The 22,559-nt window shown below is 44.8% G+C and overlaps 1 protein-coding gene across 1 annotated transcript in view; it reads right to left on the bottom strand.

Moving 5' to 3' along the window:
- PKD1L2 (polycystin 1 like 2) overlaps positions 1–22,559 on the bottom strand; it is a 163,557-nt gene that overhangs the window by 109,306 nt on the left and 31,692 nt on the right. The window contains exons 14-15 of the mRNA XM_040329156.1: positions 20,186–20,389; positions 2,457–2,602 (exon numbers count right to left, since the gene is read on the bottom strand). Coding sequence (XP_040185090.1) covers positions 2,457–2,602; positions 20,186–20,389 — 350 coding nt within the window. The remainder of the gene's footprint in view (positions 1–2,456; positions 2,603–20,185; positions 20,390–22,559) is intronic.

The following is a 22,559-nucleotide window of genomic DNA, read 5'->3' as shown; positions in this document are numbered from 1 at the left end:
AAATCCACGGTTTTGTTGTCGGAATGTCCGATTGTGTGTACGCTGCATTATACAAGAGGTGTTACTGGCCAGATCACAAGGTAAAAGCAGGGGGGGGGGGGGAACTAAGGAACTAATGCAGTCACCAGATCTAATGATTGAAAAGCTACAATATTTGATATTTTTGGTTTTGGGTTTAACCTCCCTGGCGGTATGATTATGTCAGATTTTTGGTGCTGAAAGCGGTGCCATTATTTTGCATGGAAATTTGGCGTTTTATATTGTAGGCCTGTAATTCCTATGCCGTGTACAAACGATCATTTTTTGGGTTGTAAAAAACGACGTTTTTAAAAAATGTCATTTAAAACGATAGTGTGTGGGCTTCAGCGCATTTTTCGGGTTCTGAATTTTTTTTCGAACGTTTTAAACGTTGTCGTTTTTTGGGTTATAATAAATTATCGTGTGTAGGCTTTAACGACGTGAAAAACCCACACATGCTCAGAAGCAACTTATGAGACGGGAGCGCTCGTTCTGGTAAAACTACCGTTCATAGTGGAGTAAGCACATTCATCACACTGTAACAGACAGAAAAGCGCGAATTGTCTTTTTCTAACACAAAATCAGCTAAAGCAGCCCAAAGGGTGGCGTCATCCGAATGGAAATTCCCCTTTATAGTGCCGTCCTATGTGTTGTACGTCACCGCGCTTTGCTAGAGCATTTTTTTTTTCACGATCTTGTGTGGGCATGGCCGTTTTAATAACCAAGTTGAAAAAAATGTTGTTTTTTCTAGAGCCTGAAAACGTTGTTTTTTACAACCCGAAAAATTATCGTGTGTACGCGGCATTAGAAGTAACTCACTTAAATCTGTCCAAACAAGAGTCTAGTAGACATCCTGGGTATGATAAAGTTTGAAACACAAAATCATAAATAACAATATAATAAATAATTATAACAAATAATAATAATAAAAATTAATCAACAATGTAATCAAATCAAAAACACTGAAATTTGCTCACTTACAGAATTGTCGCTGTCATTACTTTCAGTGTTTGATGACGAATTTCCCCACAAATCGCTATCGCTCAATTCTGCAAATGATTCTAATATATTATCGCTGTTTTCTAGCTGCTCTAAAACCACTTTTGACGTAAAGGGACACTTTTTGGTTGCTATGGACAATGTCCAGTTTCCAGGTAGAAAGAACAGTTTTTATTATATAAAAGTGCAAGTAGGACACTGGGCAGACCACTAGGGACAAAGGGGTGTGTAATTATTTTATACAGTACTGAAATCTGTAAGATTACAGTGTACTGTATGTGTATTGTGTTTTTACTTTTTCGAATTTGGTGCCGATCTCTGCCCCCGTGCGTCGTAACGTCGCAGGGAATGGAGCTCGGCGGCACTCGGGCACTGTGTGAATCGAGCGAGGAGGAGACAGCTCGCTCACACAGCGGGGAGACATCGCAGGATCCACGGACAAGGTAAGTAACTCCCTGCCTGGATACTGTGATGCAATCCCGAGTCTTGCTCTGGGATACCGCTAATCATAGGTGTGCGCCAGTGGCGTATCTAGGGTATGGCAGCCATGGCAAGTGCCATGGGCGCCATATGAAGGGGGCGCTGTTGAGTGGCTGGGCAGCAAGGCACTTACCAGGGTTCGAGGGTCTCTTCTTCCCTCCTCCAGAGCATAGGCAGGATCTCCTTTTCAGCACCTTTGCTAATGGACAATGGCAGCGCTATCCCTGCTGCGTTCAGCCACACCCCTCCCCTGTTCTCCCAGGCTCTCCAATTCCATCTGGTCGGATTGGCAGCACACAAAGAAGAAGGAGGAACATCAGTTTCTCCCTCTCCTCTGTGAAAACTGAGGCCTTAAGTGATGAAGATTTCATCACTTCCAGTATAGGTTCTGCATTTACCTGGCCTTGGAGGACAGAGGAGGAATCAGGGGTCTAATAAACCCCAGATTTCTCCATAAAGAGGATATGTCACTACCCAAGGTATCACAAGGAATGAAAATATCACTAGTTTTGTTAACTGTTTTTTTTGTTAAGGTTATCTGAAAGATGGGTTTCAAATGTTTCGACAGGGGCTCATTTTTAGTGCTTGCCATAGGAGCTATTTTCACTAGATACGCCTCTGGTGTGCGCACAGGGCACAGATTCCCCTTACTGCCCTAGCCCCCCTCCTTCTTCCTGCACCTCTGCTGGCTTCCCTCCTCTCCTCTCCTGGCAGCTGTTGCTGTGGGGATGTTTTAGGGTGATTGGGGGAAGGGGCCGATAAATATGTAATTTACTGACCCCTTCACTTTTTGAATGAACATAGTGTGTGTTTGAGCTTTGGGGTGCACACCCTAATGCAATAGGCTGCGCACACCTATCCCGCTAATGGTACTGGGATTCCATCCCGAGCCAGACTCTGGAATACCGCCAGGGAGGTTAATACCACTTTGATTCATACATTGTAAATTAACCTCGTACCTTAACATTGACGGTGGAGCCGACAACTTCACCAAAGTTGTTGCTGACAGTAACAGTGATATTTAGAACAAAGTCATTTTCTTCTTCTCCGAGTGGTAAATACACAGAAGGGAGTTCTCCATTTGGGCCGCAGTACAGCTGCGATTCTACAGCAAATAAGGAAAGAAAATCAGTGACGTTTTTTTTTTTGTGTGTGTAGGAGCTTTTCTAACAAAATTCTAAATAAAGTCATAGCCAGTACTGGAAATCAGTTTTATTCAGTGCACTCCTTGTAGCAGTAAATACTTATATAAGGATGGGTGCTAAGGTCAGGGCTGATCCTAGGCAGGGTGCGCAGGGTGCTTTGCACCCAGGCGCCTGCAGAGGTGGGGCGCCGAAGTGCCAGAGTTCTCCCCTCCTTCTGGCAGTGCTCGGGGGAAGGGCCGCTCCTCTTCCTGACACAAGGGTTCTAGTTTTCAGTGGCTGCCGAGTGCTGATGGGCAGGAATGAATTCCTCACACTGGGAGTCTGGGATCCCGCACTGTCTCTACCAACTCCAGTTGGAACCTCCCCCTCTGATCCCGTGATCGTCTCACGGAGGCATAAAACAGGGAGATGCCAGTGTTTATCAACTCCAGTCCTCGAGGCGCCCCAACAGGTCATGTTTTCAGGATTTCCCTCAGATGAAACGGCTGTGGTAGTTACTAAGGCAGTAAAACTGATCAAATCACCTGTGGAAAATAATGGAAAGCCTGAAAATATGACCGGTTGGGGCGCCTCAAGGACTGGAGTTGAGAAACACTGGTGTAAACAAGCATCTCCTTGCGCTGCCTAGTGATAATGACACTGATCTCAGCTCTGTGTACTCGGAGCGGAGATCGGTGTCATGTGACAGAGAGCCCATTCCCCCTACAGTTAGAAACACAATGCAGGGAACACTTAACCCCTACAGCGCCACCTAGTGGTTAACCCCTTCACTGACAGTGTCATTTTCACAGTAACCAGTGCATTTTTATAGCACTGATGGCTGTGAAAATTACAATGGTCCCAAAAATGTGTCAAAAGTGTCCGATGTGTCCGCCATAATCTCGCAGTCACGATAAAAATCGTGGATCGCCGCCATTACTAGTAATTTTTTTTTATAAAAATGCCATAAAACTATCCCCTATTTTGTAAATGCTATAACTTTTGCGCAAACCAATCAATAAACACTTATTGCAATTTTTTTACCAAAAATATGTAGTAGAATACGTATCGGCCTAAACTGAGGAAAAAAACAATTTGTTATATATTTTTTGAGGATATTTATTATAGCAAAAAGTAAAAAACATTGCATTTTTTTCAAAATTGACGCTCTATTTTTGTTTATAGCGCAACAAATAAAAACCGTAGAGGTGATCAAATACCACCAAAAGAAAGCGCTATTTGTGGGAAAAAAAGGACGTCAATTTTGTTTGGTCGCCACGCCGCACGACGCAGTGCAGAATCGCAAAAAGTGGCCTGGTCTTTGACCACCCAAATGGTCCGGCGCTGAAGTGGTTAAAAAAGTGCAACATTTTTCTACCTCACCCAAACTGAGGAATACGAATGCCAAAGATACAAAAAAAATCCTAAAAAAGGAACCAGGTAAACCAGTATGAAGAAACGAAATTCTTCAACTTTCTCTCGCCACTTAAAGGGGTTGTAAAGGAAATTTTTTTTTTCCCTAAATAGCTTCCTTTACCTTAGTGCAGTCCTCCTTTACTTACCTCATCCTTTGATTTTGCTTTTAAATGTCCTTATTTCTTCTGAGAAATCCTCACTTCCTGTTCTTCTGTTTGTAACTCCACACAGTAATGCAAGGCTTTCTCCCTGGTGTGGAGAAAGCCTCTTGAGGGGGTGAGCAGGAGTGTCAGGACGCTCTCTACTTTGCAGATAGAGAAAGTAGCTGTGTGTTAGTGGGCGTCCTGACACTCCTGCTTGCCCCCTCCCCCTCAATAGGCTCTCTCCACACCAGGGAGAAAGCCATGCCTTACTGTGTGGAGTTACAGACAGAAGAACAGGAAGTGTGGATTTCTCCGAAGAAATAAGGACATTTGAAAGCAAAATGGAAGGATGAGGTAAGTGAAGGAGGACTGCACTAAGGTAAAGGAAGCTATTTAGGAAAACATTTTTTTCCTTTACAACCCCTTTAACAGACAGGAGAATAGGTTTGGAACCTGCTCCTCTCTTGTGATGGAACCCATGGCAGCTAAAACCTTCTATATTGTAGTAATTCATCTTCTGGTCAGCAATACATTTGGCATTGTAAGCACTAATTTAGGATTACATCCCTGTGGTTACAAACCTACATTTAATATGATCGTTGGCTCCCCTGTTGCAGAGCGGTTTGCATTTTATAATAATGTTAGACTGAGGAAGTGCAGATGTTGTGCATTTAAAACAATTCAATCATTCTTATGCCGCATACACACGACCGTTATTCATGTCATGCAAAAAAAAGCCTGCCTTGCATACACACGTTCGTGAAAAAAAATGCTCGAGCAAAGTGTGGTGACGTACAACACATACAACGGCACTATAAAGGGGAAGTTCCATTCGAATGGTGCCACCCTTTGGGCTGCTTTTGCGTGTCCCCCCCCCCCTTGCTAAAGCGTACACACGACCGTTTTTCATGACGTGAAAAACGACGAGAAAAAAAAAAGAGCAGGTTCTAAAACAAATCTGGAGCATACACACGACCGTTTTCACGACCAATAAAAAAATTGCATTTTTCTCATCATGAAAAACGGTCGTGTGTACGCGCCATCAATGTAAATCCACAGAGATCAATGTGCCAGCCTAACCTGACTTAGCTTGAAATACAGTGGGGATCAAAAGTTTGGGCACCCCAGGTAAAAATGTGTATAACGAAGCCAAGGAAAGATGGAAAAATCTCCAAAAGGCATCAAATTACAGATTAGACATTCTTATAATATGTCAAAAAAAGTTAGATTTTATTTCCATCATTTACACTTTCAAAATTACAGAAAACAAAAAAATGGCTTCTGCAAAAGTTTGGGCACCCTGCAGAATTTATAGCATATACTGCCCCCTTTGCAAAGCTGAGACCTGCCAGTGTCAATTCTCAATCGTTGTCTGGGAAGACCAGGTGATGTCAATCTCAAAGGTTTTAAATGCCCAACAATCAGCGCCATTGGTTCTTCTAAGCAGTTGTCTAGAAAACTGAAACTGAAAATAGTTGACGCTCACAAAGCTGGAGAGGGGTATAAGAAGATAGCAAAGCGTTTTCAGATGTCAATATCCTCTGTTCGGAATGTAATTAAGAAATGGCAGTCATCAGGAACAGTGGAAGTTAAAGCAAGATCTGGAAGACCAAGAAAAATATCAGACAGAACAGCTCGCAGGATTGTGAGAAAATCAATTCAAAACCCACGTTTGACTGCACGATCCCTCCAGAAAGATCTGGCAGACACTGGAGTTGTGGTACACTATTCCACTATAAAGAGATACTTGTACAAATATGGTCTTCATGGAAGAGTCATCAGAAGAAAACCTCTTCTACGTCCTCACCACAAAAATCAGCGCTTGAACTTTGCAAATGAACATATAGACAAGCCTGATGCATTTTGGAAACAAGTTCTGTGGAACGATGAGGCTAAAATAGAACTTTTTGGCCGGAATGAGCAAAGGTACGTTTGGAGAAGAAAGGGCACAGAATTTAATGAAAAGAACCTCTGTCCAACTGTTAAGCATGGGGGTGGATCAATCATGCTTTGGGGTTGTATTGCAGCCAGTGGCACAGGGAAGATTTCACGAGTAGAAGGAAAAATGGATTCAATAACATTTCAGCAAATTTTGGATGGTAACTTGATGCCATCTGTGAAAAAGCTGAAGGTAAAGAGAGGATGGCTTCTACAAATGGATAATGATCCTAAACACACCTCAAAATCCACGGGGGATTACATTAAGAGGCGTAAACTGAAGGCTTTGCCATGGCCTTCACAATCTCCTGACCTCAACATAATTGAAAATCTATGGCTAGACCTTAAAAGAGCAGTGCATGACAGACAGCCCAGAAGTCTCAAAGAACTGGAAGACTTTTGTAAGGAAGAATGGGCAAAGATACCTCAAACAAGAACTGAAAGACTCTTGGCTGGCTACAAAAAGCGTTTACAAGCTGTGATACTTGCCAAAGGGGGCAGTACAAGATATTAACTCTGCAGGGTGCCCAAACTTTTGCAGACACCATTTTTTTGTTTTCTGTAATTTTACAAAGTGTAAATGATGGAAATAAAATCTAACTTTTCTTGACATATTATAAGAATGTCTAATCTGTAATTTGATGCCTTTTGGAGATTTTTCCATCTTTCCTTGGCTTCGTTATGCACATTAATACAAATTTTTACCTGGGGTGCCCAAACTTTCGATCCCCACTGTAGATAGATATAAATCATCAGTCAATTGACTGTTGTAGATGATTGTACGTCTGTACTTGTTGCATCCTGACCCACTCTCTGACTTTTGTTAACCTAATGTTGTGTATGTGGCTGTGGACAAAAGGTCACAACTTAAAAATAGAGAACTCTATTAAGAATTCTTCTGAATCCATGTGACATTTATGAAATATTGTGCTTATTAAGCAGTTCTTTCAAGGCTTTCCCCGAAATTCTAATTCTGCTGATACCGTATAAAGGAGATTTGTAATTTGTTTAGGTGACAAGTATCTTTGTGACTGTGCTCAAGTAAACGGTTCAATGTAGTTCAGAGTCATCATTTTCAAGGTTCTTTTTTTTTTACTATTGTAGCATAATATATAAATTTGCTTTTTATTAGTCTTTTTGACGTATTAAAGGTGTATTGCTATATTAATATTTTATAAATCACAAAATTATTTGGTCGTCCTAGTCTATTCTGAAGGTACACATGGCATTTTTATTGCGCCTTTTTTTTTTAGAGTGCCATTTCTCAACTTTTTTTCCCCCAGAGGAACCCTAAGAAGAAAACTTCTAAAATCAATCCATCAGGGGTAAATGGCAAAAATGGCCATTACAGTGGTGGTCAGAATGCCACCTTTAGATCACTAGAGGAAAAAGTCAGCACAAAGGGTAACATCAACTAGCGCTATTTCTTTATTAAAATAACATGCATAACAGCTTTAAAACAGCCAACATGTTTCGTCCATCAGGCATTGATTAATCACTTGCGGACCGCCCACTCTAGATATACTGCGACAGGGCGGCCGCTGTGCTTCTGATCACATACCTAGTACGTGATCAGACTGTTTCGGGTCTGGGGTGCGCTGCCACCAGCCCTCCCCCGTTGTGATCAAACACAGCAGGAGCCCAGCGACATGTACCGTGGACTCTATGTTCCCCGGCACCTGCCGATTGTTCAGTAAACAGGCAAAACGGCGATCTGCCTATATAAACAAGGCAGATTGTCTTGTTCTGTCAGAAGAGAAAGCATTGATACTGTGTTCCTGCAAAGCGGGAACACAGATCTATGCCTTCCCTTAGTGAAAGCACCTCCCACAGTACACAAGCACTGGCTAGGAACACATTTAACCCTTTGATTCCCCCTGTTGTTAACCCCTTCCCAGCCAGTGTCATTAGTACAGTGACAGTGTATATTTTTTTAGTGCTGATCACTTTATTAGTATCATTGCTCCCCAAAAAGTGTCAAAAGTATCAGTTAGTGTCTGCTTTGTCTGCCACAATATTGCAGTCCCGCTAGAAGTCACTGATCGCCCCTATTACTAGTAAAGAATAAAAAAATCTAATAAAAAAATTCCCATACTTTCTAGAAGCTACAACTTTTTTACAACCGATCAATATACGCTTATTTGGAGTTTTTTTTACCAAAAATATGTAGCAGAATACACATTGACCTACATTGATTAAATAGTTTGATTTAAAAAAAATGTTTTAGTGGATATGTTTTATAGCAGAAAGTAAAAAATATATTTATTTTCAAAATTGTTTATAGCACAAAAAATAAAAAAACACAGAGGTGATCAACTACCACCAAAAGAAACCTCTATTTTTGGAAAAAAAAGGACATATTTTATGTGAGCACAGCATCACACGGCCGCACAATTGTCAGCTGTTTTTTCAATAAAGGAAGACCGATAGTTAATGTTACCCCAAGTGCTGACTTTTTCCTCTAGTTATCCATGCTTCAAAAAGGCATCGGCAGCCTGATGGTCTGAGCACTGGGTGGAGCTGCAGATTTGAGAAGGTGGAAGCGCTAATACACCTGTTTCCATAGAATGCCACCCAGACAACTAAATTATAATTGTAAATGGTGTCATGCTGCTGGCTTTGCCAAGTGGTGATGGTCCTACAGTTAGTGGTGTATTTAGGTTTTGTGCTGCTCTAGGCCTGACTAAACTCATGCACCCCCTAATTTAAAGCGGGGGTTCACCCGAAAAACAAATTTTTAACATTAGATTGAGGCTAATTGTGAAAAGCACAATCGGGTGTTTTTTTTTTAAATCAATGCAGTACTTACCGTTTTAGAGAGAGATCTTCTCCGCCGCTTCCGTATGATCTTCGGGACTGGGCGTTCCTATTTGATTGACAGCCTTCCGACCGTCGCATACTGCGCGTCACGAGTTGCCGAAAGTAGCTGAACGTCGGTGCGCAGGCGCCGTATAGAGCCGTATCGACGTTCGGCTTCTTTCAGCAACTCGTGACGCGCTGTATGCGACGGTCGGAAGGCTGTCAATCAAATAGGAATGCCCAGTCACGAAGACCATACCCGGAAGTGGCGGAGAACATCTATCTCTAAAACGGTAAGTACTGCATTGATTTAGAAAAAAAAACACCCGATTCTGCTTCCCACAATTAGCCTCAATCTAATATAAAAAAAAAAAATGTGGGTGAACCCCCGCTTTAAATATGACCCATTCCTTTCTGTCAAGGCCACACCCCTTGCTGTTTAAGACCCACCCTGAGGGCTAGCTAGTTCTGAGGGCCTGGGGGGGGGGGGGTAATGAATTCCCTTAATTTGCATAGATTTCCTCTTACTTCCTGTTTAGCTATGGGGCAGAAAGTGAAGAGACATCTCTGCAATGGGACAGGGATGGTAAAAAATAGGACAGACAAAATCAGCCCAGTCCGCCCCATAAGACTAAGGGCCAGATCCACGTACCTCTGCACATTTTTCCGTCCGGCGTAGCGTATCTCAGATACACTACGCCGCCGTAACTTTCAGCGTATTTTCCGTATACCGGAAAGAATTAGCGTCGTAACTTACGTCGGCGTAGTGTAACTGTGTCGGCGTAAGGGTGCGCAATTCAAATGGCTAAGTTGTAGGCGTGTTTTATGTTAATACGTCTTGACCCGACGTAAATGACGTTTTTTCTGAACGGCACATGCGCCGTCCGTGGGGGTATCCCAGTGCGCATGCTCCAAATTAACCCGCAACAAGCCAATGCTTTCGACGTGAACGTTATTCTACGCAAAGCCCTATTCGCCAACGTTTTACGCAAACGACGTACACAATGAAAAATTTGATGCTGGCCCGACGTCCATACTTAACATTGGCTACGACTCATATAGCAGGGGTAACGTTACACCGAAAAAAGCCTTACGGAAACGACGTAAAAAAATGCGCCGGCTGGACGTACGTTTGTGGATCGCCGTATCCAGCTCATTTGCATATTCCCCCACGGGGAAATCAACGGAAGCGCCACCTAGCGGCCAGCGTAAATATGCACCTAAGATCCGACGGCGTACTAAGATGTACGCCAGTCGGATCGAGCCCTGATTCAGTCGTATCTTGTTTTGTAGATACAAAACAAAGATACGACGGGGGATCTTAGAAATTACGCGGCGTATCAATCGATACGCCGGCGTAATTTCTTTGTGGATCTGGTCCTAACAGTGTAGCGCAAGCCAGCGGATACTCTTTCCGTGCTGCCCCCTTGGAAAGTGCTGCCCTAGGCCTGGGCCTTGTTGGCCTAGGCCAGGATACAGCGTTGCCTACAACTATGCAGTCACCATCAAATGGGAGGTCAATCAGCCACATCATTAGGGATTTATTAAAGGCAAATAGCTTGTTTACTTTGCAAGGGAAGCTGCACTTTGCTCGCCAGAGCTTGTCGATTGAGGTGAAGCTCAGCTGGCTTCCATCATCCCATAACTTGCAAGCAAAAATGCTGTGTTTTTTAATTTTCCTTGAATATGTTTGGGTATTCTATGCAACATGAAACTTCACCACCTTCACTAAGCTCTGGGGGAAATTCACTTGTAAAGTATAACTTTACTTGGAACGCAAACAGCTTATTTGCAGTTAGTAAATAAACTTTGTTTGTTAATGTCTCCACGGTTGTTTGATCCATGAGGCCTGGAGGGAAATAGTAATCTACATCACAGAACATGTGTGGGAGAGATGGTACAAATAAAAAAAAGTACTTGGTAAGTGCTGGAAGGAGACATTGAGTAGTGCCGGGGTGTTTACTATGGACTATGTCAGGGGTGTCCATTTTTTTTTAAAGAGGCCAGATTTGATGAAGTGAACATGCATGAGGGCCGGCCATTTTGCCTGACATTCTTTGAACCATTAAAATTAAATGCAAATGAAGAAATACACTGCCCAAACAAAAATGATCTTGCCTTTGTGGCTGAGTGCGGTGAAGAGTCTCAAGATGAGCTTGGGCGTGTTATTTGGATATACCGTATTTATCGGCGTATAACATGCACAGGCGTATAATACGCACCTTCACTTTAAGAGGGAAGTTTCAGGAAAAAACTTACATTTTAAATAAAGAACTGTGAAGCAAAATAAGGGTCAGTGCCCAAAAGGACCTCCTTCACCATTGCCATGAATGCAGCCTCAAAAGTGCCGTGAATGCAGCCTCAACATTGCCATGAATGCAGACTCTGAATGCAGCCTCACCATTGCCATGAATGCAGCCTCACAAGTGCCATGAATGCAGCCTCACAAGTGCCATGAATGCAGCCTCACCATTGCTATGAATGTAGCCTCTGAATGCAGCCTCACCATTGACATGAATGCAGCCTCACCATTGCCATCAGTGCAGCCTGATCCATGGCCGTCTGCAGCCTCGGAGGGGACAGGGATGGGGGCGGGACGAGCGCCAACAGATTACATACAGACGAGTCTCCTGTTTTTTTTTTAACAGAAAGAAGCGAATCTCCTGTTTACTCAGCCGCCTCTAATAATACAAAGTACTGCCTCCTATGATAGACAGGGAAAAGGGAATAGCCGCTCCAGGTGGGAACCCAGATGAATATCCTCCGTTGCAGACAACTCAGGTGCAGGCAATGCACTTAGCAAAGCAGGAACAAAAATTGTTTCTGGACAGCCGCACTCTGAACAAGTTGTAGTCTTTATTAAAAAAAAAAAGGACAGCACTACAAGTCACAGCAACATAAAATAAATCCCGACTGCTGACGCGTTTCGCACTGAAACTAGTGCTTAGTCATAGCTCATATGATAGACAGATCAGTCGTCCAATGGCAACCCAGGAGACGGGAGTTCCTATTACAGAGGCCACCAAGTAAACAGGAGATACTCCTGTATGTAATCTGATGGCACTCATCCTACTCCCCTTCTTGGGGCCACAAAAGATATATATATGCAAAATACCAGTGGGGCCATATTAAACCGAAACACGGGCTGCAATTGGCCCCACAAGCCGGACTTTGGACATGCCTGGACTATGTGGACTGGAAGTGTCAATTGCAAAGACTTATGTGTGCATTAGGTATGCAGGTGTGTCTATCGTGTTGTGTTGTGTGTTTAAATAATCTTATCCCAATTTAAACAGGGAACTAGTACGATAATCAGGGTACACTGTAGAACAGGGGTCTCAAACTCAAATTACCTGAGGGCCGCAAGACAAGTTTTCATATGCCATGGGGGGCCGCATGCAAACTTTCAAACTTCAAAAACAACAGTACTGGTGTCAGCGAACACATTATTAACCCCCCAGCAGTGGCGTCAGCGAGCGCATTATTACCACCAGCACTGGTGTAAGGCAGGGTTTGACAAATTTGCTTGGAATCTAGGAGCCAGCTAAAAAAGTTAGGAGCCAGAAAACGCACCCCGTCCCGACGAGCTTGCGCGCAGAAGCGAACACATACGCGAGCAGCGCCCGCATATGTAAACGGTGTTCAAACCACACATGTGAGGTATTGCCGCGATTGGTAGAGCGAGAGCAATAATTCTAGCCCTAGACTTCCTCTGTAACTTAAAACATGCAACCTGTAGATTTTTTTAAAGGTCGCCTATGAAGATTTTAAAGGGTAAAAAAGTTTGTCGGCATTCCACGAGCGGACGCAATTTTGAAGCGTGACATGTTGGGTATGAATTTACTCGACGTAACATTATCTTTCATAATATTAAAAAAAATGGGGATTACTTTACTGTTGTCTTATTTTTTAATTAAAAAAAGTGTAATTTTTTCCCAAAAAAGTGCACTTGTAAGATCGCTGTGCAAAATACGGCGTAACAGAAAGTATTGAAACGATCGCCATTTTATTCTCTAGGGTGTTAGGATAAAAAATATATATAATGTTTGGGGGTTCTAATTAGAGGGAAGAAGATGGCAGTGAAAATAGTGTAAAATTACATTAGAAGTGCTGTTTAACCTGTAATGCTTAACTTGTAATACCAACGGCTACCACCAGATGGCGCCAGCTCACATCTGGTGGTAATAACTTGTAATACCAACGGCTCACCACCAGATGGCGCCAGCTCACAAAAAGTACCGGGCCGGTACTTTGAGACCACTGCTGTAGACTGTCTGCAGTTGTGATTTGGCTATTATGATTATTATTTCTGCAGATACACATAGCTCATGTCAAGTTAACACTTTCCTTACCGAGTCATTGTAACCCTCCCTCCCTCAGAGTGGACGTCATATGACGTCCTTGCATTCCCGGGCGGCTAGGGGGCGCGTGCCGCCGGTTTTCATTGCTAAGACCCGGTGCGCGTGCCTGGCGGCTGCGATGTCTTCCGGGCACACGCGATTGCCCGCAATCATGGCAGGCCCATGGATCTGTGTGTGTAAACACACAGATACATGTCCTGTCAGCGGTGAGGAGACCAATGTGTGTACCCAGTACAGAGGAACACACATCGGTCTCCTCTCCTTGTAAGTCTCCCTACAGTTAGAACACATTTTAGGGAACATATTAACCCCTTCCTCGCCCCCTAGTGTTAACCCCTTCCCTGCCAGTCACATTTACACAGCAATCAGTGCAGTTTTATAGCACTAATCGCTGTATAAATGTGAATGGTCCCAAAAATGTGTCAAAAGTGTCCGATAACTCTGCTGCAATGTCACGTTTACAATAAAATCGCAGATCGCCGCCATTACTAGTAAAAAAATAAATAAAAATGCCATAATTCTATTCCCTATTTTGTAGATGCTAGAACTTTTGCACAAACCGATCAAATATGCTTATTGCGATTTTTTTTTTACCAAAAATATGTAAAAGAATACGTATCGGTCTAAACTGAGGAAATAAAAAAAAAAAACTATGATATTTAATAAATCAAAAAGTAAAAGATAGTGGCCCAGATTCAAGTAGAATCGCGCAATATTTGCGTGGGCAAAGAGCAAATTTTTTTCTCTGCGCCCACGCAAATATTGCGCTTTGCCCGCGATTCACGGAGCAGTTGCTCCGTAAATTGCGCGGGCAATATGCTAAGCAGCCGGGCGCAAGGCTGCCTAATGTAAATGATCCCGCCGGGGGCGGGAATCATTTAAATTAGGCGCGCTCCCGCGCCGAGCGAACAACGCATGCTCCGTCGGGAAACTTTCCCGACGTGCATTGCGGCAAATGACGTCGCAAGGACGTCATTTGCTTGTAAGTGAACGTGAATGGCGTCCAGCGCCATTCACGGTTCACTTACGTAAACGACGTTAAATTTGAACGTCGCGAGCGGGAGGCGCAGCTATACTTTAGCATTGGCTGCGCCTGCTATTAGCAGGAGCAACCTTATGCTAAAGGCGCCGTACGGAAACTCCGTACCTTGCGTACGCAGGGCCCGCGCAACTTTTGTGAATCGGTGGTAGTATGCAATTTGCATACTACACGCCGATCACAAAGGCCGCGCCCCCTAGCGGCCAACGCAAGAATGCAGCCAGGGATGTGAAGGCATAAGGAGGCTTATGTTTGTCACATCCTAGGCTGCATTCGGTGTAACGAGGTTCCTGAATCAGGAGCAAGTAAGCACTTGCGCCGCGCAACTATGGTTGCGCGGGCGCAAGTGCTTCTTGAATCTGGGCCAGTGTTTTTTTCAAAATTGTCGCTCTTCTTTTGTTTATAGCGCAAAAATAAAAACCGCAGAGGTGATCAAATACCACCAAAAGAAAGCTCTATTTGTGGGGAAAAAAGGGTGCCAATTTTGTTTGGGAGCCACTTCGCAATACCGCGCAATTGTCATTCAAAGTGCGACAGCGCTGAAAACTAAAAATTGGTCTGGGCAGGAAGGGGGTGAAAATGCCCTTTATGGAAGTGGTTAATATTTATAATCCGGGACCAGAACAAGCATTTTCTAGATAGCGTAAAATTAGTCTTTTGGAGAATTATTTGGGGGGACGGTTGGGAGATATTTTTATTTTTTGCAAGAATATTTTATCTGTGAAAAATACTCCTCTATACTATCTTCATTTTAGGCGTGCTGATCAGCCCATTTCTTTATCTGTTAAAATCATGTTACCTGCCCTCTATGCAGCATTTTGCACCTATGAGGCCTCGTACACAAAACCGTTTTCCTCGATAGAATCCATCAAGAAACTTGGTGGCAGAACTTTTTTGCAGAGGAAAACGGCCGTGTGTACGTTTTTCATCGAGGAAACTGTTGAGGAACTCGACGAGGAAAGAAGAGAAAAAGTTCTCTTTTTCCTCATCGGGAGTCTCAATTTCCTCGTCGTGTTCCTCGTCGGGCTGGTTTTCGACGAGAAACGCGAGCGTGTGTATGCTAAGAAACCCGCGCATGCTCAGAATAAAGTATGAGACGGGAGGGCACCTTCGGTAAAAGTAGCGTTTGTAATGGAGATAACAAATTTGTCACGCTGTAACAGACTGAAAAGTGCAAATCGTCTCTCACCAAACTTTTACTTAACACGCAGTAACATGAGATTAGCAAAAGCAGCCCCAATGGTTGTGCAAGTGGAATCGAACTTCCCCTGCCGTTGTATGTGTTGTATGTCACCGCGTTTGAGAACGAGGAGATTTTGTCTTGACAGTGTGTACGCAAAGCAAGCTTGTCGAGTTCCTCGACAAGCCTAACAAGGAACTCGTCGAGGAAAATGATGTGTCTTTTCCTCGGTCGTGTGTACGAGGCCTCAGAGTACTAACCGCTCTGATGCTAAATATCCTTCTTGACAGGTAACATCATCATAGTTGTCAAGGCGCATAGTAAACTAACAACATCAGGGCAAAAGAAAACTGAACTGGGAGAGCAAACCACAATTTTGATATAGGGCCCTGAGATTTATATTTATGTCCTTTCAGGCAAAGCTTAAAAATTCACAAGTCCCCACAGGCAAAACAGTTATAAGTGTAATGTTTATACACACAGCAGGAACATTTTCAGTGAAAGAATTTAACTTATGTAAGTTATGTATGTTATGTTATGTTATTTTTTTTTTTTAGTTGTAAGAGGAAACCAGAGCCCACGCACACATGGAAGTCACATATAAATTCCATATAGATACTGTTCCTGGTAGAAAACCCATGTGTGTGTATTTTTATTCCTACATGATCAGAATATTTACACCAGGCGAAACAGCACATACAAGGTTTTCTTTCTTTGCCAAATCTAGATTTCAAACATATAGGAGTTGATTTACTAAAACTGAAAAGTACAAAATCTGGTGCAGCTAGGGTGACCACATTTCCAAACTGCCATTCAGGGACACACCCCCTCTCTCACCTTCCCCAAAAGAAGATGAGGGAGGGCGGGGGGAAATGTAGCCTCGGGGGTTGATGGGGAATTTGGCGGCGGGTTATTTGTCAGGTGAATGTACCACTTGCCACCAGATGCAGTGCCGCTTGCCACCCGTAGCCTGCCACCAGATGCAGTGCTGCTGTCACTCCCTCTGCATGACCCACATGTGTAGAAGGAAAGGAGTGGCGTCAATATCTGGAGCAGGGATCCTCAAACTACGGCCCTCCAGCTGTTGTAGAACTACACATCCCATGAGGCATTTCAAAACTCTGACATTCACAGACATGACTAGGAATGATGGGAATTGTAGTTCCTGAACAACTGGAGGGCCGCAGTTTGAAGACCCCTGATCTGGAGAGTAAAGATCATACCAGTCCCTGCTGCTTGCCGCTGGGTGCCGGAGAAGGGGGAGGTGCCGAGGTGGGTGGGGACAGCAGTGCTGCACTAGGCGCAGACCTCGGTCTCGGTCTCACAGTCTGAGAGTAAATTGTCACTGGTTGCAAGATGCCAGGCAGCGCTGACCCTAGCAACCAGTTCTGGAAATGTAGTTATTAGTTAGTAGGGGGTGGCTGTGTCCTCTGTTTCATTCCCGGGACATTGTATTGTCCCAGAATGAAGGTGCCCGGGACCCAGGACAGACATGTCAATTGCGGGACACGTGGGCACCCTAGGTGCAGCTGTGCATGGTTGCCAATCAGCATCTAACTTCAGCTTCTTCAATTAAAGGTTCGAAGAAAAAAAAAATGGCTGATTGGTTTCTATGCAGAGCTGCACAAGATTTTGCACTCTCCATTTTCAGTCAATCAACCCCAAAGGGTTTGATTAAGGTAAATAAACTGTGAAAATATGTGCTTGGCAAAGGAAATGAGGTGACACTTTGCTGACTTCCTTCATCCTTGCACGTGATTGGGTATTCTTTGTAAAAGTGAAACCTCACATTCACTAAGCTTTAGGGCAAATTCTTTCGCAAAGTGCAACTTCCATGGTGAAATGTACAACCTAGTTGCCTTTAGTAAATCAACCCCATAATGTTGTCCTTTACAGATGTTAAACAATATACCACACACAGGGCCAGATCCTCAAAAGAGATACTCCGACTTAAGTGCTGTTCAGTCTGTGTGTAACTTTGGAAACGATCCTCAAAAGGCTTTTTCCAAAGTTACACAGAAGATCCGGCATGTGTAATTGATTTACACTGCCTAATTTTAGGATGCAGTACCGCATCCGCCGCTGGGGGCATTTCGAGTCGAAATGCCGTTGCTAGTATGCAAATTAGCACTTAAGGCGATCCACAAAGCTTTCTAGCTTCTTTTTTGCGCCGTAAGTGTTATTTTGCAAATGTAAAATTAGGGCTCGTTTTACAAAGTGTAAAGTTAGTCACACCTTGTAAAGGCCCATTCCAGCGACGGCATTTGGTATGCTTTCCCGAGGGAGAACTCCACGTCAATTTGTAAAAAACAAAACCGGCATGGGTTCCCCCCCAGGAGCATACCAGGCCCTTAGGTCGGGTATGGGTTGTAAGGGGACCCCCCCTACGCCGAAAAATTGACGTAGGGGGTCCCCCTACAATCCATACCAGACCCGTATCCAAAGCACGGTACCCGGCCGGCCAGGAAGGGAGTGGGGACGAGCGAGCGCCCCCCCCCCCTCCTGAGCCGTGCCAGGCCGCGTGCCCTCAACATGGGGGGGTTGGGTGCTCTGGGGCAGGGGGGCGCACTGCGGGCCCCCCCACCTCAGAGCACCCTGTCCCCATGTTGATGAGGACAGGACCTCTTCCCGACAACCCTTGCCATTGGTTGTCGGGGTCTGCGGGCGGAGGCTTATCGGAATCTGGGAGTCCCCTTTAATAAGGGGGCCCCCAGATACCGGCCCCCCACCCTAAGTGAATGGATATGGGGTACATCGTACCCCTATCCATTCACCTGTAGGCAAAAAGTAAAAGTTAATAAACACACAACACAAGGCTTTTTAAAATAGTTTATTAATCTGCTCCGGACGCCCCCCCTGTCTTCGTTATTAGCTCAATTACCAGGGGGGGCTTCTTCTTCCGCTCTCCGGGGGTCTTCTTCCACTCTCCGGGGGTCTTCCGCTCTCCGGGGGGGCTTCTCCGGACTCCGGGGGGGCTTCTCCGGACTCCGGTGGGCTTCTTCCATCTTCTCCCCTCTTCCGCTCTTGACTCGGCGAACCCCGGTTCTTCTGCAGCTCTCCGGTGCCTTCTTCTTCAGCGCTGGCTGCCTGCTATGTTTGTGTGTTAGCTCGATTTCAAACAGGCAGCCGGCGCGGTCTTCTGTGGCGTCAGGGTCTTCTCTTCCTTTCTTCCGATGTTGCCTCGTCGCCTCTTGTCGCTGTAATGATGGAAGCGCGCCTTGCATCACATTTATATAGGCATCACCGTCCCATCATGCTCCGGTAGGTACCCACGTGGTGGGTGCCTACCCACGTGCACCCACCACGTGGGTACCTACCGGAGCATGATGGGACGGTGATGCCTATATAAATGTGATGCAAGGCGCGCTTCCATCATTACAGCGACAAGAGGCGACGAGGCAACATCGGAAGAAAGGAAGAGAAGACCCTGACGCCACAGAAGACCGCGCCGGCTGCCTGTTTGAAATCGAGCTAACACACAAACATAGCAGGCAGCCAGCGCTGAAGAAGAAGGCACCGGAGAGCTGCAGAAGAACCGGGGTTCGCCGAGTCAAGAGCGGAAGAGGGGAGAAGATGGAAGAAGCCCCCCGGAGTCCGGAGAAGCCCCCCCGGAGTCCGGAGAAGCCCCCCCGGAGAGCGGAAGACCCCCGGAGAGTGGAAGAAGACCCCCGGAGAGCGGAAGAAGAAGCCCCCCCTGGTAATTGAGCTAATAACGAAGACAGGGGGGGCGTCCGGAGCAGATTAATAAACTATTTTAAAAAGCCTTGTGTTGTGTGTTTATTAACTTTTACTTTTTGCCTCCAGGTGAATGGATAGGGGTACGATGTACCCCATATCCATTCACTTAGGGTGGGGGGCCGGTATCTGGGGGCCCCCTTATTAAAGGGGACTCCCAGATTCCGATAAGCCTCCGCCCGCAGACCCCGACAACCAATGGCAAGGGTTGTCGGGAAGAGGTCCTGTCCTCATCAACATGGGGACAGGGTGCTCTGAGGTGGGGGGGCCCGCAGTGCGCCCCCCTGCCCCAGAGCACCCAACCCCCCCATGTTGAGGGCACGCGGCCTGGCACGGCTCAGGAGGGGGGGGGGCGCTCGCTCGTCCCCACTCCCTTCCTGGCCGGCCGGGTACCGTGCTTTGGATACGGGTCTGGTATGGATTGTAGGGGGACCCCCTACGTCAATTTTTCGGCGTGGGGGGGTCTCCTTACAACCCATGCCAGACCTAAGGACCTGGTATGCTCCTGGGGGGGGAACCCATGCCGATTTTTTCGTTGAAAATTGGCATGGAGTTCTCCCTCAGGAATGCATGCCGCTGTCATTTTTTTTTTCCCCGACGCAACTTTAAGCCGTCGCGATCCTCAAAACTCGGCGTAACGTAACTTCGCGCATGCGCAGTACGGCCGACGCGCATGCGCAGTACGGCCGGCGCGGGAGCGCGCCTCATTTAAATGGGACTCGCCCCATTTGAATAGGAACGCCTTGCGCCGGCGGAATTTTAGTTACACAGCCTGAAATTTCTAGATAAGTGCTTTGTGGATCAGGCACTTAGGTAGAAACTTTAAGCCAGTGTAACTTAAATTGGATTTTTTAAGTTACGTCAGGTTTTTGTGGATCTGGCCCACAAAGGCTAGAAATGAACAGAAATGAGTAATTATAAATGTACATACATTTCTTGTAGGTAACACCTACTTGGCTTGGGGTAAAAACAATAAGTAAGGAATATACGATCATCTCTAGAACAAGACTCAGTTTGAGCACAAGGAGGAAGGCAGGAGATCCGGAAACTGGTCAGTACAGAACCTTCTTCTGGATAGACACTGCAGCTTGGCACCTCTGGTGGAGGCAAGGTGCTGACCACTTTCACTTCTTCACCATATTCCTGGGTGGATCTGGCTAGGAAAATCAGATGTTTCATTTTCAAAATGTGTTTTACTCATGGACATGTCACTACTGTATATATCATACCTCAGAGACAGCAGCAAGACTGTATTAGTATTAACAGAATAAAACATTTAAACAGAGCAAAACATAATCCAGAAGATTGAAAAGAATAGGAGAGGGAAAGGAGTTTGTAGACCTGTCCTGTGGTAACAATGCTGCTCCCCCCCCCCATTTTCCTCTTTTTCCTCCCCCCCTTTTCCTTCCCTTCCCTCCTTTTTCCCCTTTTCCTCCTCCCTTTTCCCCCTCCCCTCTCCCCCCCTTTCCTCCCCATTCCTTCCTGCTCCTCTCCCCTTATCTATCTCTATTGCTAAAATTACTTCCATTTTATCCCCCTTTTCCCTTTCTTCCTTCACTATTTGTATAACCATATTCTTCATAAAATCATTTACATATAGGAGTCCCCATTCCCTGTTTTTTCCGGTCTTTCCTGGGAGGTCATCTCCACAGGCTCCACGGCCGAAAAAGGGTTAATACCAGAAATGCACCTCTGCGGTGTCCCATTGTTCTCACCGCTCCAAAGATGATGCTTGCAGGAGATTTTTTTTTCTCCCGCCAGCGCATCGCCTCAGGCCTCGTACACACGACTGAGTTTCTCGGCAAAAACCAGCAAGAAACTTGCTGGGATTTTTTTTTTTGCCGAGGAAACCGGTCGTGTGTACATTTTTAGACGAGGAAACTGTTGAGGATCCCGTCCAGCCAAAAAGAGAGCATGTCTTCTTTTTCCTCAACGGGAATGGAGAAACTTGCCTTGTCAAGTTCCTCGACAGCCTAACAAGGAACTCGGCAAGGAAAACTATGTGTTTCGCCCGTCGAGTTCCTCGGTCGTGTGTACGAGGCTTCAGTGTGAAAGCCCTCGGGCTTTCACATTGAGAATGCTGGGGCAGGAGTATTTCAGGCGATATTTATGCAGTATTTTTAGCGCTAAAACGCCTGAAATACGCCTCAGTGCCTAATGCCTTTATGATGTAACAAAAAATTTTTGAATGCTGTATATATAATATTCTTAGACCCGGTTCACACAGGGGAGGCACGAATTTGGGGGCGACTCGGCAAGGCGATCTTCAAGAAGACTTCAGAGGCGACATGCAAAATGACTTCTGTATTGAAGTCAATGCAAGTCGCCCAGAGTCGCCCCCAAAGTCGTGCAATAACCTTTTTCTAAGTCGCAGTGACTTGAGTCGCTCCTATTAGAACAGTTCCATTGAACAGTGCGGAGCGCGACTTGTCAGGTGGCTGAGTTGCCTGACGAGTCGCCCCTGTGTGAACCGGCTCTTACCCATCATTAGTTTATAACGATGTTGATATTGTACTTTCAAAATTTGATTCTAACATTTTTCTTATGTGTTGTTTTCTTTGTGTGCTACTTTAAATGCCCTGATGAAGTGGGGTTACCCATAAAACGTGTAGGTCATACTCTTGATACATCTGACCAGGACCCACACACCCTGGATCAAAGAAACCGTAAAACTGTAATTTGTCTCAAACTGTGATCTGTTTTTAACAATTTCCATCTAAGGATGGTAAATAAAGTATTTTCTATGTTTTTTTAAATTATGGTATGGTTTATAATTTTTTTCTAACCACACCGAGGCACATTTAAAGTCCCACCCCACTTTATACTTTTTGAATTTTCTTCTCCAGATTCAGTACGCATAATAAGCATGGTCACCCTAGAGGTTTGTTGCCTTTTCGGATAGCTAGGTGAAAATAAAGGAAAAGATCCTGAAAAATCTCAAATTTGGTTCTTGGGTTTAGATATTCTTTGAGGATAGGGAAGAATTAGACCAACAACCCCAAACTTTCATAAATGACAAGTATGCCTGCTGGATTTAGCTGCAGGTGATACAGATAAATGGGTAAAAACGTATTCTAAAGAGTTTTTTTTGAGGCTCTATTATGACATTTATTAAGAACGTGTGAAAAGTTTAAATAAAGCTTCTTTATCTGTAAATTTTTTTAAATCCCAATAAGTGGGTCTGACATTTTAATATTAAGCCCAAGAGTTTGTAATGGTTAACCAAGTGCCAACTTCTATAAAGTTAAGCAAGTGCCAACATTTACATGCCAAAGGGCCTAGTTGGAGAAACATCTCTATGAAAAATAAAGCTGGTAAGGAACCATA

This window comes from Rana temporaria, chromosome 11, assembly GCF_905171775.1.
Source record: "Rana temporaria chromosome 11, aRanTem1.1, whole genome shotgun sequence".
In the NCBI taxonomy this organism is placed as follows: Eukaryota; Metazoa; Chordata; class Amphibia; order Anura; family Ranidae; genus Rana; species Rana temporaria.
Note: the sequence above shows the minus strand (reverse complement) of the source record. Positions and strands in the feature narration are given on the sequence as shown.